Below are 14,007 nucleotides of genomic sequence, written 5' to 3' on the forward strand. Positions count from 1 at the left end.
ATACTTTGTGTTAGATGCCTTGTCCCCATTTCTGCTGATTTAAATAATCACCTGTTCACTTCCAGAGTGTCCTGCTGGTTCATATGGTTACGGCTGCCGTCAGGTGTGTGACTGTCTGAATAACTCCACCTGTGATCACATGACCGGAACGTGTTACTGCAACCCAGGCTGGAAGGGAGCTCGCTGTGACCAAGGTGAAGCCTTATCATCATCATCATCATCATCATCAACCTTTATTTATTACATTACAGATTACAGATTACATAAACAGAAAAAAAACAAACAAAAATAAATTCCTAATAAAAATAAATACAGTTACATTCACAGAAATAAGATTTTAAAGATTTTATAACATTTCTAAATTGTCCCGATGTTTTCAGGGACTCAATATTCAACGTGTGTTGTACGTTATTCTTTTCTAAATCTGTCTATAAGCAATCTGATCTCAGTACAAATGGAATCAGATCTGTTAACTGTAATCAGATTACTTGACTCAACATTGGCAGTCTTCTACTTTTGAAATAACTATGTTGTGTAGTTTTATTTTTTTTAATGTAAATGCTCAGTGAGACTGAACAGACTCTGATTGTGGTTGTATATTCCCTCCTCCTCCTCCTCCTGTCTGCAGCTGGTGTGGTGGTGGTGGGCAGCCTCAACAGTCTGACCAGTGCAGCCATGCCGGTAGACACCTACCAGATTGGAGCCATCGCAGGAATCATAATCCTGGTGTTGCTGGTGCTCTTCCTCCTGCTCCTCCTCATCATCTACAGGAACAAGCAGAAGGGCAAAGAGCCCACCATGCCGGCTGTGACCTACACTCCCGCCATGAGGGTCACTGCGGATTACAGCGTCACAGGTACATTACAGGGGGGAAATGCTGTGAACAAGGATATTATACAGTGTGTAAAAGCAAGGAAGCTCTCTGGTTACACAATGTGATTCATGTTTTTCTGTGTAATAATTATAAATAAATCATGAAGTAAGTAAGTCATTATATAGCAACAGATTAGTTTTACTGTATCGTCCACTTGATTCTTGATCTGTGTGAAAATTAAACGCTTTTGAATTGAATCATCCTGGTCATTTCTCAGATGCTCACCCACCAGCATGTGAGGCCCACCCCAGCAACTACTTCTCCAACCCCAGCTACCACACTCTGACCCAGTGCATCAGCCCCCCGCGAATTAACAACGGCCCCTATGGAAAGGTATGGAAGTGAGAATCATTATAAAGTGTGTTTGTTTGAATAATGAATATTCTGCATCACTTTACAATCAGACAACCATTATAAAGGATTTATCAGTGGTTTATAACTAGTTTATTAATTAGCTTTTTAACATTTTATGAATCATTTATAAGCTGTTATAACACATTAGCTAACAAGGCCAACAGTGACCTGTTGCTCGCCTCATAGCGAGCCCACATTTCTCTGTACTGTTGAGGCTCATATCTCATTATTTACTTACACTTTAATGAGCAGTAAGCATAAAGTTGATCTTGCCAAATAGTGAGCCTGCATCAAACTATGAGAACTGTGTTTATAACTTGTTTAGAATTGTTTATTTATTGATTTTTAAAGTGTTAACAACCAAATAAATAACCTAATTCTGAACCATTTATGAATCTTATGTCTTATGTAGGGGAGTCTTATTATGAAGTGGTACAAAATATTCTAACAACTGATGTTTGTCCTTTTAACTTTATGCAATCATGTATTTGCAGAAGAACAACCAGCTGTTTGTGAACTTGAAGAACGTGGATCCGAGGAAAGGGGCTCCTCTACCTGATCACACCGGCACCCTGCCTGCAGACTGGAAACAAGGGGACTGCTTCAATGAACTGGGTGAGTCATGGAGGCTGTTGTATTGTACTGTGCACTCACAGATATTTAATGCTGCAAGTTGGTGTCTTTGTGTATTGTTGGCTTTAAATGATAGAGCACCTCTATCCCACTATATATACCAGCACTGTTGTGTTCAAAGGCTTAGTGACGTTCCAGTGAGTAGGTTCATGCCCCACCTGCGGAGACAGATTGTTATCCATATATATTGGTGCACATAACAGGGTTCAGTCTCCTCCTGAATATACAGTTTACAGCACCCTGTTCTATCTCTTTTACTACATGACAGTTCCAGTCTCTGTGTTGAAGTAACAGCTGACAGTTGACTGGTTGACTCCAACGAAGAGGCAGACAGCACCAATGTCCATTCACTGACTTTTTCCATCGCTCACAAGCACTTCAGGAACTGGGGGACACAAGCTCGGTCTCAATAGAACTATTCAGTCTATAAGACTGGCTTAAAATACTAATGAGTGAACCGTAAATAAATCATATGGCCAACGGTGTATAGCCAGAGATCAGATCTAGGACCACATGCGCAAGTGGCAACGATGTGATATGAGAAAGTCAGATCTTGGTCACTTTGGGTAATTTCAGCATGTAATGTGAACATAGCCTTCGAGTAGTGATTAGGGAGCGACTTTGCATCAGAAAAAAAGTATGTTGGAGTTGGTGCAGAGTTGAAGGATAATGCATCCTTACCACAGCAGCTCCATGGGGGTGTCATAAACACTCTGCCTTGGTAAAGCTGCCACTGTCAACAGTCCACGGTCTCATTGCTTCTTGGCGGAGATGTGAAGTTATTCAACTATAATTTACTGGCAGTTCTTTTGTCTTTGCATCTTGATTGATGTGGAAGAGACTTTAATCTATTGCAACCACAGTTCTTATTATATTATGATGATGATGAACACTCAACATAATGTAGCCATAATAGTCGCTCACATCATATTTGCTTCCACCATTTAATTTTCCATTGTTCTTCATACCAGGAGCGTACGGGATCGATAGGAGATACATGGGGAAATCATTACGAGGTAGGTTCTGGATCTCCAATAATAAATGCTGAGCGGTGACGGTGTAATGCCGGTGTTCGCGTCTCACTGGCTCCTCTGTCCGTGTCATCCAGATCTGGTGAAGGGCACGCCCTACCACGCTAGTTCCTGTTCCCTCAACAGCTCTGAAAACCCGTACGCCACGATAAAGGACCCTCCCCTGCTGACGGCCAAAAACACAGAGTGTGGCTACGTGGAAATGAAGTCACCAGCCAGACGGGATTCACCGTACACTGAGATCAGCAACAGCAACCCCGCCAACAACCGCAACGTCTATGAAGTTGGTGAGGCGCTTTAGTCTACATGTGTTTTGTTGTCATTGTGAGTGCTTTGTAGAGAAGTATACCTCAGTTGCATTAAAGGTAGAGTAAACAAAAAACAGCAGCAAAACAAATACATCCCACCCTTCAGTGCTCCTTCAGAAGCTCCGCCCCCCCAAATTCATGGACGGCCATTGCTAAGGCAACGACACAATGCTGGAACCCAGAGCTGAAGCAAAACAAGCCTTATAATATGAAACTTCATCAAACAAACAACATGAAAACAAACACAACACCATAAACACAGTGGAGTAAAAGTAGGGAGGACTTTAGCTTTGTAGCTAAGATAACAAGGAAGGTAATGTTACCTAGCATAGCTTTTTGAATTATGCATCAATCCAGATAAATCCACCATGCTATAAACAATGTGTTTTTATAAAAATCAGACAAAAACCACACAGAGCAAACAAGATGGCAAACTGTTGCTATAGTTGCTGCAGAAAAGTTACATGCAGAGAAAACATAATATGATAATATGTACAATAAATATGACAAAAGTTGTTGTCAAGGCAGCCAGTCGCAGCGGATAGATCCCTGCAATTCCTGTGCTAGGCTAGGCTAAACATGTCCTGGACCTACCTCTGCACTGAGATGATGTTGATGATGTGATGTTCCAAATTTTTTACAAAATGTTGGATTATTCCTCGCACCACACCAGCTTCATACTTAATTTACATCTTGCAACCGCTGACTCACCTTTCTTTGATTTTAGAGCCGACGTTAAGCACCATCCCGCCCCCCGGAGACGGCAGCGACCACGTACAGTTTGGTCAGGATCCGTACGATCTACCAAAAAACAGCCACATCCCGTGTCACTATGACCTCCTGCCAGCCAGAGAGAGTCCGTCATCAGAGCTCAAGGAGCCGGACAGTGAATGATGGCGCAGACACTCAGTGCAGAGATCAGGTCTCACTTCCAGTCAACAGCTCCAGCACTGGATGATTCCTCCAGCAGGCACACCTTATGCCCATGTCATACTATCACTTGTTATACTTTGTCATTATCAGTGTAATTATGTATCATGACTTTTCTCTGAACAGAGTGGATATGAATTTGGAGGTACAGCTTTTATATTTTATAGCATTTTTTTTAAAACTGCAATGAAGTCTTCGTAGGTCATTCCATGTGTCAGGGAGGGAAGGTTTGCTTTTGCTGTTTGTTTTGGACAAACCAGGTTCTATGAGGTTTTGTCCGACCTTTGATGAACGACGAAAGTGTTTCAAGTGTTCCCGACCTCTCTCCAAGAACTGTGTCTTGCAGTCTCAAATGGCGATAACACACACATTCAGATGGTGTCAAAGCATTTGTGGTGTTGAACGTAGTTGTACAGACGAGAAGTGACCCGCCCCCTTGTCACATCTCCACACACCTGGCTAATTGCTGCATAAAAGTGGGCATGATGAGATTGTGTGATTCAGAAAGTTGCAAAAATAGTCAGAGGCAGAACCCTCCCAATTCCAGTGTTGAAAAAGTGGTTTCAGATGCTTTTAAATGATCAAAGCACTTTGTTTCAAGCGTACTGAAGCCTTTATGTTGTTTGTGTATAATATTCAACACCAATCAAATCTCTTTTTGTAACAACAGTATTAGAAAATGGCTAATTTGGTTGAATATTAGCGATTGTATCAAAGATTAGGTGTTTACGTTTCGAGGACGAGTCGAGCTGCTGAAGGTGTTGATGTTTGCACATAGTAATGACATCAGATGTAATCAGTCAGTGCTGAATTAGTATTTAAGTTAACCAAAGGTACAAAACTATTTTTACAAAAGTATTTCAAGTTGCTCCTTCTCCTCTTATTGTAACAATATTCCATTTTTGATTTTATGTCATTTCATATAATTTCCTGTTCAGTTCATCAGTAGAATAATATGTAGAATATCGTGTTTTGATTTTATTTTAAACAACTAAAACCATCATTCATAAACATCATATCAGCTATTCATACTGCTCCATGGTCATTATCGCCAACATGTTCTTCCATAAGTACTTTTATTTTTGCTGCACATATATTGCATGTCTGTTGCTGAGCTACTGTAGTCCGTTTAAAGTGATTATCAAAGGTAGTTGGAAACAAGATGTTGATCTTGGTCGACATGATCCCCATGGCAACATGTTGACCCTGTCTCCAGCCTGTTTCTTGTATTGGTGTGTTTGGATATCATGTGTGGATCCGGTGAAACATGTTAATGCAGGTGTAAATGCACGAACACATCTCAGTCTGAATGCTTCTGGACTGGCCACACTGTGATCAGATCCCAGTTCTTAAAGAGGAAAAATGATTTGGTTTGTAATGAACACATAACCGCATTGATTCTTGTTGCATATAATGTTAATACAGGTGATTCTATACAACAAAACAACTTCTTCTTTGGCTCAAGTTAGCTTGTATGTGTGTTCGGATTTGAAAGTTGGTTCTCCAACCCCAAATTGTGTTTCATATGTCAGCTACCACACAACAGCCCCAGTTTGAGTCCCTCACACAAACAGTAGCTCCTGATAAACAGTGGTGGGAAAATGACCAAGACCTATTCCTCTGTAGTGTCAGTAAACACAACACATGGGCCTGTGATAACTCTGCTTCATTAACACAGTAGTTAGGTATTTAGGACTGATGAAGCGGCAGGGCTATGGCTATGTACTGAATCACAATGCAGACAGAATAAGATTTAAAAAAGAAAACATAACCACCCAGTTTTCAAGCATTAGTCCCAGCCTCCCAGTGGGAATGTCATTCAGTACACTGCAGGTACTTTTTGATTTTCTGAACACTTCACAATGCTGTTTGTGAAATGTTGTCATGACAGGATTTTGGCTACAAGCTCTGACACTGAACACTGACATGATTTGATCATTTCATATTTTTCTGATGACATACTGAACATAAGTTAAATGCATTCTCTTTTTGTTTGTTTGCTCATTGTGTTGATGTATTGAATAACTTTGTTATGCATGAATGGAGTGTTACTTAATACATTATTTTAGGTTCTGTGTGAAAGTAGACACAGCACACAGCATGGTGAAAATTACCAAGACTACATGGTTGCAAACATGGGAACTCGAACCCGTGTGTAGAGCCACCCAGTGATGTTCAGGAGGCACTGCAGGAACCAGAACCTGGGCCTCTACAGAACCTGAACCATGTACAGGTCTTCACTGTGTTTCCACGGCTTTTTACAAACCAGGATGTTCCAGATATAAACCATTAAAAATGCAACAGTGAGACAATCTTCATCATGTTTGGAAGAAGCTTAACAACCTACAACCTGGAGCTTTGCTACTTGACTCTTCCGTATATACACAGTGTATTTTACAAACCAGGACATTTTCCGATATAAACTCTTAAATGGCAAAACAAAGAAGGCAAACAAACGGACAACTATAGAAGATGTGGCTCTAATATTATTTATGTGAAGATTTATTGCTGATGAAGAATCTGTGGCAACCGCCTCTGTCACCAAACACTAGTGAAACCCTGGACGTGTTGGCTTGTCCGGCACATGTTCTCCACTGTTCTTCTTTTTGGTTCTCCAGCTCCACACAGTAGTGAAATAGTGGTGAAGACACGTGTTCCTGAACCTTTCATATCACCCTCACCCAACAGTGCAAACAAAACCAGCCTGTGTCAATGGCATCATGTTAAACTACATTAACATTATATCAAGGTTCTGCAGTGTTGGTTTGTCCACTGAGCGTTTTCCACTGTCTTTATTCTTCTTTTTTTTAAGTTTTTGTTGTCCTGCTCCGGATGTCACATGCTGGTTATTGTTGTGCTTGTTGTTTGACCAATCACAATTGACAGCACTGCTGACAATCTAACTTCCAGGTACTGCTAACAAAGTTACCTGGAACTTGCAGTTAACATTGAGCAGAGCCCAGATTTAGTTCCAGCGACTTCCAAGTCCCCAAAGCAGGGATCCAGTCCAGCAGGAGATTTCAGGACCTCCTGTGTGGAGACTTCCCACCAGTGCTGATCTTTAGACTGAAGAACCCAACACGATATGTTTGCTGGGTGTGATAAGAGTTCCACAATAACATGATCATGTTGTCACCACTTCATCCTCATATCACCAGATTAATCCAGTCATCTGTACATTAACACCCAGTCACTGACAGTTGATCTTTAATACTGCCAATTTAAAGGGCTCAGCATGTCTAATGAAATGCAAGCTTAAGCTGGACTTTAGCTTTTTGGATCATTTTGACGGGACCGTTCACATTATTAACCAGTGATAAACTTTATCATATTCCACAGAAAAGTGTCAAGAAAAATGTCACTAGTTTGATTGTAGTTTTTCTGTATTTCCTTTGTCCTGAAAGGCCTAGAATAGCAAACAGTCTTAAGCTATTCTGAGCCTGTCTGAAATGTTTGTAAAATAATGTAAATAATTTTATCAGTGCTGATGTAAAAAATGTTAATATCACCTAGCGTCTTATGTCTGAAACTGAGAACAGGAACACATGTGGCATTTGGTTAATCATGTAACAATTACAGTATGTAAACTAGGAAACTTGAGACTTTCTTTTGTAATGTTTCCCCTTTCTAATCTGCCAGAACACTGTGTATTTAAATGACCACTAAAGATGTTTGCTCTGAAAGGATTACCGAGCATCTTCTGTTTCTTGCCTCTTAATTGGTTTTTTAATTCTCCAGCTGGAAGATCATTTACACACGAGCTGCCACTGCACACTCCCCAATGACGATGATTCAGCCACGACCCCTGTAGTCTGTTATGCTTCTTTTGCTTTCGTTTTTCATTATATAAACAAAACCCAAAAGGCATGATAGGTCTGCAGGTATGGTGCTAACAATGCACAACAATGTTGTGACACATTTGACCTTATTGCAGCTCCTGCAATTTGGATATTGCACTTGGCCATATTGCGATTTCAATCATATTTGGATTAATTGTGCAGCTCTAGCAGGATGTGTGGAGTCCTTGGTGATGTTATTGGCTCTGCTGAGATAACGGGGGCTGGCAGCCAATAAGCTTCTGTGCCGTGTTTATGATCCTCTGTAGTGCTCTTCTTCCACTAAGTGCTCTCAGTGCCCCACCAAATCATTTATTTAGTCCTTCTCCATTTGACCAATCATAAACATGCCACATTCAAATAATCATAGTTTATTTATATCTGATTGGCTGGTCTGGTCATATAAAAACTGGATACACTTCACTTCACTTCATCACTCAGTTACTTACACTCTGGTTGCCAGCCTACTTCACTCACACTCAGTGAGAACAGCTGGTTTTAGTTTTAGTTAATCCATGAGATTTAATGTCTGGATCTGACAGATTTATTTGGCTACTTGCAAACTGTGGTTTTTGTGATTATTTATTGTCAATCATTTGTGATCACTTTCTAGACGCAGATGTTTAAGATTAAATACATTATGGGCTTATGTATTATTAGATTCTATGGCTTCAGTTTTAGAGAACATTAAACAGTGCATGTTACAGTTTACAGTCTTAAAGAACACTCATAGAGAACCCCAGTCAAAGCTGTCTAGAACTGGGCCTAGTTTTAGCAGTTGTGCTAATGCTAACTCTGGCTTTCTGTACTGACAAGGTGTCAGGTGTATTTAGCCCCACCCCCTGTCCCCACAAGTTGACAGGATTGGTTCCTGAGGTTTGTGACATATGAAACCCTGACTGTCTGAATCTGTGTTTATGAGACTGTCATTGGTGCACTGCAGTTCAAGGTGGAAATACTCAGTCATGGTGTTGATGATTATTTCTGTCATCATGTCTGTATTATATAAAAACATCATATGGATGTTAACAAGGTTAAACACTGGACTTTCATCTTTAAAGTAAGAATTCCATTGCTATTTAGTTCACTGGCATGTGTCAACATATTGGAGGACAACTATCTCCACTTTACTTCCACACAAGTTGATGATTATTCATCATTAATAGTAGAAAACAAGAACTAACGCAGGTTTCTGTTCAGCACTATAGCCAGGCTGAAAGTCAGTCACAGCTCTATTGAGCCATCTATTCCTTTAACCCTCAGTAGTAGAGACTTTATGAGCTTCTTTACAAATAAAATCAAGAAAATCTTCACCGTCTCCTCCCCACAGCTGACTCAGAAATACTGTCCAGTACAGTAACTGGTTTATATTTAGACTGCTTCTCTCCTGTAGATCTCTCTGCACTAACTTCAACAGTTTCTTCATCTAATCCATCGACCTGTCTTCTAGACCCTGTTCCAACTGTTCGAGGATGTTTTCCTTTATTCAATACTTCTATACTAAGTCTGTAGTATCTGTATTAACCGGTAATGAACCACAGGCTTTTATGGTTTCGGTAATTAAACCCTACTTAAGAAGCCTACTCTTGTGTTTTAGTCAACTACAGACCTACATTCAACCTCCTTTATTTCTACAATCCTTGAAAATCAGTTGTGTGATTATTTGCATAGGAATGGTTTGTTTAAAGATTTTCAGTCAGGAGTCCATCATAGCACAGAAACAGCTCTGGTTAAGGTTATGTATGATCTCCTCATGGTCTCAGACAATAGACTTCTATACTTGTCCTATTAGATCTAAGTGCTGCATTTGACACCGATCGATCACAGGATTTTATTATAGATACTAGAACATGTCATTGAGATTAAAGGAGCCGCATTAGGCAAAGATTCTCTATACAGCAGATAGATTCCAGCTAAAGAGGTGTGTTACATGTCAGTGCTGTCCAGCAGAGGGCAGCATAAACCTTCCAAAACTAAATGCAAAGTTATGTCATTAGTTTTCAAGAGGAGGTGAGAGGGAGGAAGCTTCATCACTGCCAAAATTAAAAACAGACACTGTCCACGGCTGTGGGCGTGAGACCTTGGGCAGAGTTTAGACAAGCTGGCAGCAGCCATGACAGACAGCCTTTCACGTTAGAACTGTATTCTATGGACCAGCTGAAGAGACAGTACTGACTCTACATGAAATCAAATTTGTGATTGAATGTCAGCAATTGTAAAATGCATTTTTCTGCAACAGGCTGAAGTGACACTAAGAGGGATCTTCTTGGCTGAATTCTCAGTAAGTGTTGACAGCATAATTAGTGTTAGCCCAGTTAACACTAGCTTAGGTAGGTAACAGTAAGATAGAGTGGGTAGGTAGATAACATTAGCTATTGGATTGATGGATGGATGGATGGATGGATGGAGGGATGGATGGATGGATGGATGGATGGATGGATGGAGGGATGCTGCAGTGCTTAACCCCCAACATAGCAAAATTAAACTGATATATAGGCTACCACTAAATTCTTTATATTACTTTTTATATTTGCACATGTACAGAAAAGCCTACATTGCATTTTATATGTTATTGTATATAGCATTTCTAATTTATCTTATTTATTCTAGATTCTGTTTCTGTTTCTTTTCCTATTTCATTTCTTTATTATATGTTCCCTTTGTGCTGCTATTCTTTGGTGTTGCTGTGTCAATTTGAATTTCCTCTACAGAGAGTTCAATAAAGGTACATCTTATCCTATCTTTAAAAAATTACAATTGTTTTCAATGCCTAGAAATTTGGAATAATATAATTTTGCTGGGTATATATTGTGTGAAATGCTATGTACTTTTTTTTTTAAAAGCCATGCTCTCTGCCAATCTACACCGGTAAAGATGTTGTTCTCATCTACGATTATTCTTGTAGAACTTGAACGTTACTGATGACGTCGCACAAGGAAGCTAAACATGGCGTCCGGACAGCAATGGGTGTTGGTGGAAATGGTGCAAGCATTTTATGAGGTAAGTTTCTCCTCTCTGCCGGTCTGTCTAGTATAATTATGTCCTGAAGTTTACTAGTAGACTTTTTCTGTGTTAGATGGTAGTTGTAAACCTCTCGGTCAGGAAACATCCGTGGCGTAGAGAAGGTGTTTGACTGAATCTCGAAGCCAATCATCTGCTGCCTGTGTTACCGTTCACGTACGGACCACTCAGCGTCGAGAGGCAAAGTAACAAGGAAGTTGACTCCGTAGCTTCGTCTGTGGTTCGCCTTAAAAGTATAAAAGAGTATTCAGACTGAGAAATTACACGAGTTATATCGAAATTACACGAGTTATATCGAAATTACACGAGTTATATCGAAATTACACGAGTTATATCGAGTTATAACATGTTTTTATTCCTCCTGCTGCCTGGTGAACGTCAACATTGGCGAGATCAAGTCATGTACTACAAACATATGGATGAAACGAAATGCAGAATTGTACAGAAGCACATTCAGGGATGTTATTGTTCTTACAAGTCTGTTCAACTGTTAGTTTAGGTTTGACAGTATCTGTATGGCGAAATCGGTGGAGTCACAGACTGTATATAATAAATGTCAAGCAGGAACACGGTAAAGCTAGCCCCCACTTTGGTCTGCTGTACCTGTCTATACTTGGCATTACGGTAACGGTTATACGGCGTGTAAAACTGATCAAAATCAAACCAAATTCCCAGTCAGTCAGATAGTCAGTAATGAATAAATAAATGAAAAATAAACAAAAAAATTAATCATCATCTTTCTAAATCATCATTTCAGTCAGAATGATAGTCCACCATCTCAGACTGTCACTCACACAATATCAGGACAATCTGATGTTGAATTTGAAAATTAAAGCCCTATTAAATGTCTTATCTGAGCTTTTTTCCCTCCTTTTAAATGGAAACTTACTTTTTCCACAGAACAATTTCACTTCAGAATAAATTAGAGGTTGAACAGCTGGTCAAGTGAAGTCACATCGTCGTGGAATATTTTGTGGAAATCATGTCAAGGTGTCTACACTACTCTAAGCTTCTGATTTATTGTAGACTGATGTAGGTAAGCCCGTTAGGTAGCTACATCCACGCTGAGCCAGCTAAACCTGGAAATGCTGTTCAATGTCCACACACAAACCGTTGAACTGCTCTCATTTGATGTGTTGGTCTGTTGTTGAACTAACCTTGTACCTAAGTCCTGTACAGTTGTGCTTACACACAGGTTAAATCACTATTATATTGTTTCTTATCAATCGGTCTATTGACACACAAATGACATTAAAGTGATGATTAGTTTTCAGTGGGTTTTTTTTTTTTTCATATTGATAGTACAGCTGAACAATTAATCAAAATATTATTGAAATTGCAATATGGCCAAGTGCAATATTCAGATCACAGGAGCTGCAGTTTTTTAATGAAAAGGTAAAATGTGTTACAACAGACCATAAATGAAGCATTGTGGTGCTACTGACACACCCCGGCCTGTAATCATATTCTCCATAGGGAACATGCTTAATTTGTACAGATACAAGAAACTGGGGCAAAAAATCAAAGGAAATGTGACTGATGAAAAGGCAATATGTAGACACTCTGAGTCCACCACAATCATCATGTCCCTGTCTACCTCAGGCTCCTGCTTACCACCTGATCCTGGAGGGGATCCTCATATTGTGGATCATCAGACTCCTGTTCTCCAAGACCTACAAACTTCATGAGACCTATAAACTGACAGAGAAGGTAACCTCACTAAACATACAGCAGTGTTTGTGTCAATGTGTCACCAAACTTATGATGTCATGTGGTTCCATGTTACAGGAGAAAGAAGACCTGATTGAGGAATGGCAGCCAGAGCCTCTGGTTCCTCCCGTATCCAAAGACCACCCCTCCCTCAACTATGATGTCGTCACCGGGTAAAACCCCCAGTTCATTTCTCTGCCTTACCTACTGCTTTTACATAGTGGCTGAAACCAAGTGTCCACGAGGTTCTCAGAAAACTGTCAACACACTGAGATGAGCCTGTACTGCAGCATTTATCTGAATTCACACTGGCAAATTATTATATATATATATATATATATTTAGAATCTGTTGTAACGATGGGTGAAGCTCTCAGCAAGACTGGCAGGCCTCAGTAAACACCCGTTAATGCTAACATTAGCTATGTAGGAATAGCAAAACTTACAAATAGCTCCTTTAAATCCACCTCTGTGGTAGTAGAGTAGGTGTCTCCAGGACCACCTTTTTCCATGATCACACACACACACACACACACACACACACACACACAGAGAACCAGCAGTAACATGTCCAGCTCTCTACATATCTGGGTCACAAATCTTAAAAAAGAAAGTGTAAAGGAATCCCATCAGACTCACAAACACTGAAGTGGTTTATTCTGTCAGTCTCTCAGTTTATCAGCTGTTGAAGTTAATCTCATTCCATTCTCTGCTGTTCTTCTCTGTGTTTATCCAGTCCTAAACCCGTGTTTAAATAGCGCTGGTTTCAAATCCAGATACTTGCTCTGTGTCTGTTTGCCACTTGCTTTTCTGCCCAACAGTCACCACACCGGTGTTTCTGCATCTGATAGAAAACTCCCAACAGTTCATGTGCCATTTGCCAAAAAAACTCTTAATTCAGAAAAAACAAAGGTGCTTTTTCTCACCTCTCATGGGTCGTATCTACTGTCACAGCGAAGAATGAACCTGTTTGAAACTTAACATCATTAAGTTGACGTTAATACCTCATTGAAGTGAATGGAGAACCAGTGGCTGCCTGGAAATTGCTCAGAGCACTGTGGTTTAAAATAATCAGACTAATGCACAACACTGTTATGGTGCTTGTGTAATATGTAGCTGGTGCACTGTGGTCCGAACTGTGTTCGCAGAGCATTTAAACACTGTTTTCTTTTACAGACCTCCCAGCCACAAGATTATCATCAATGGGAAAGAGTGCATTAATTTTGCATCATTTAACTTCCTTGGTCTCCTTGACAACGAGCGGGTTAAGGTCAGTACTTAGCAATTATTACCTATAGGTAGATAGACAGA

General features: G+C 40.1%; 2 protein-coding genes across 2 annotated transcripts in view; both read left to right on the top strand.

Moving 5' to 3' along the window:
• The window catches only part of megf10 (multiple EGF-like-domains 10), a 58,816-nt gene extending 51,000 nt beyond the window's left edge, over positions 1 to 7,816 (top strand). The window contains exons 19-25 of the mRNA XM_023397809.2: positions 66 to 194; positions 629 to 856; positions 1,092 to 1,207; positions 1,723 to 1,843; positions 2,833 to 2,877; positions 2,970 to 3,179; positions 3,928 to 7,816. Of these exons, the coding sequence (XP_023253577.1) occupies positions 66 to 194; positions 629 to 856; positions 1,092 to 1,207; positions 1,723 to 1,843; positions 2,833 to 2,877; positions 2,970 to 3,179; positions 3,928 to 4,094 (1,016 nt within the window). The 3' untranslated portion in view covers positions 4,095 to 7,816. The remainder of the gene's footprint in view (positions 1 to 65; positions 195 to 628; positions 857 to 1,091; positions 1,208 to 1,722; positions 1,844 to 2,832; positions 2,878 to 2,969; positions 3,180 to 3,927) is intronic.
• A 3,059-nt stretch (positions 7,817 to 10,875) lies between these two features.
• sptlc1 (serine palmitoyltransferase, long chain base subunit 1) overlaps positions 10,876 to 14,007 on the top strand; it is a 14,950-nt gene continuing 11,818 nt past the window's right edge. The window contains exons 1-4 of the mRNA XM_023397810.2: positions 10,876 to 10,966; positions 12,590 to 12,697; positions 12,776 to 12,870; positions 13,873 to 13,966. Coding sequence (XP_023253578.1) covers positions 10,913 to 10,966; positions 12,590 to 12,697; positions 12,776 to 12,870; positions 13,873 to 13,966 — 351 coding nt within the window. The 5' untranslated portion in view covers positions 10,876 to 10,912. The remainder of the gene's footprint in view (positions 10,967 to 12,589; positions 12,698 to 12,775; positions 12,871 to 13,872; positions 13,967 to 14,007) is intronic.

This window comes from Seriola lalandi, unplaced genomic scaffold, assembly GCF_002814215.2.
Source record: "Seriola lalandi dorsalis isolate HSWRI2012SDOR001 ecotype SW California unplaced genomic scaffold, Sedor1 jcf7180002054939, whole genome shotgun sequence".
Lineage (NCBI taxonomy): Eukaryota > Metazoa > Chordata > Actinopteri > Carangiformes > Carangidae > Seriola > Seriola lalandi.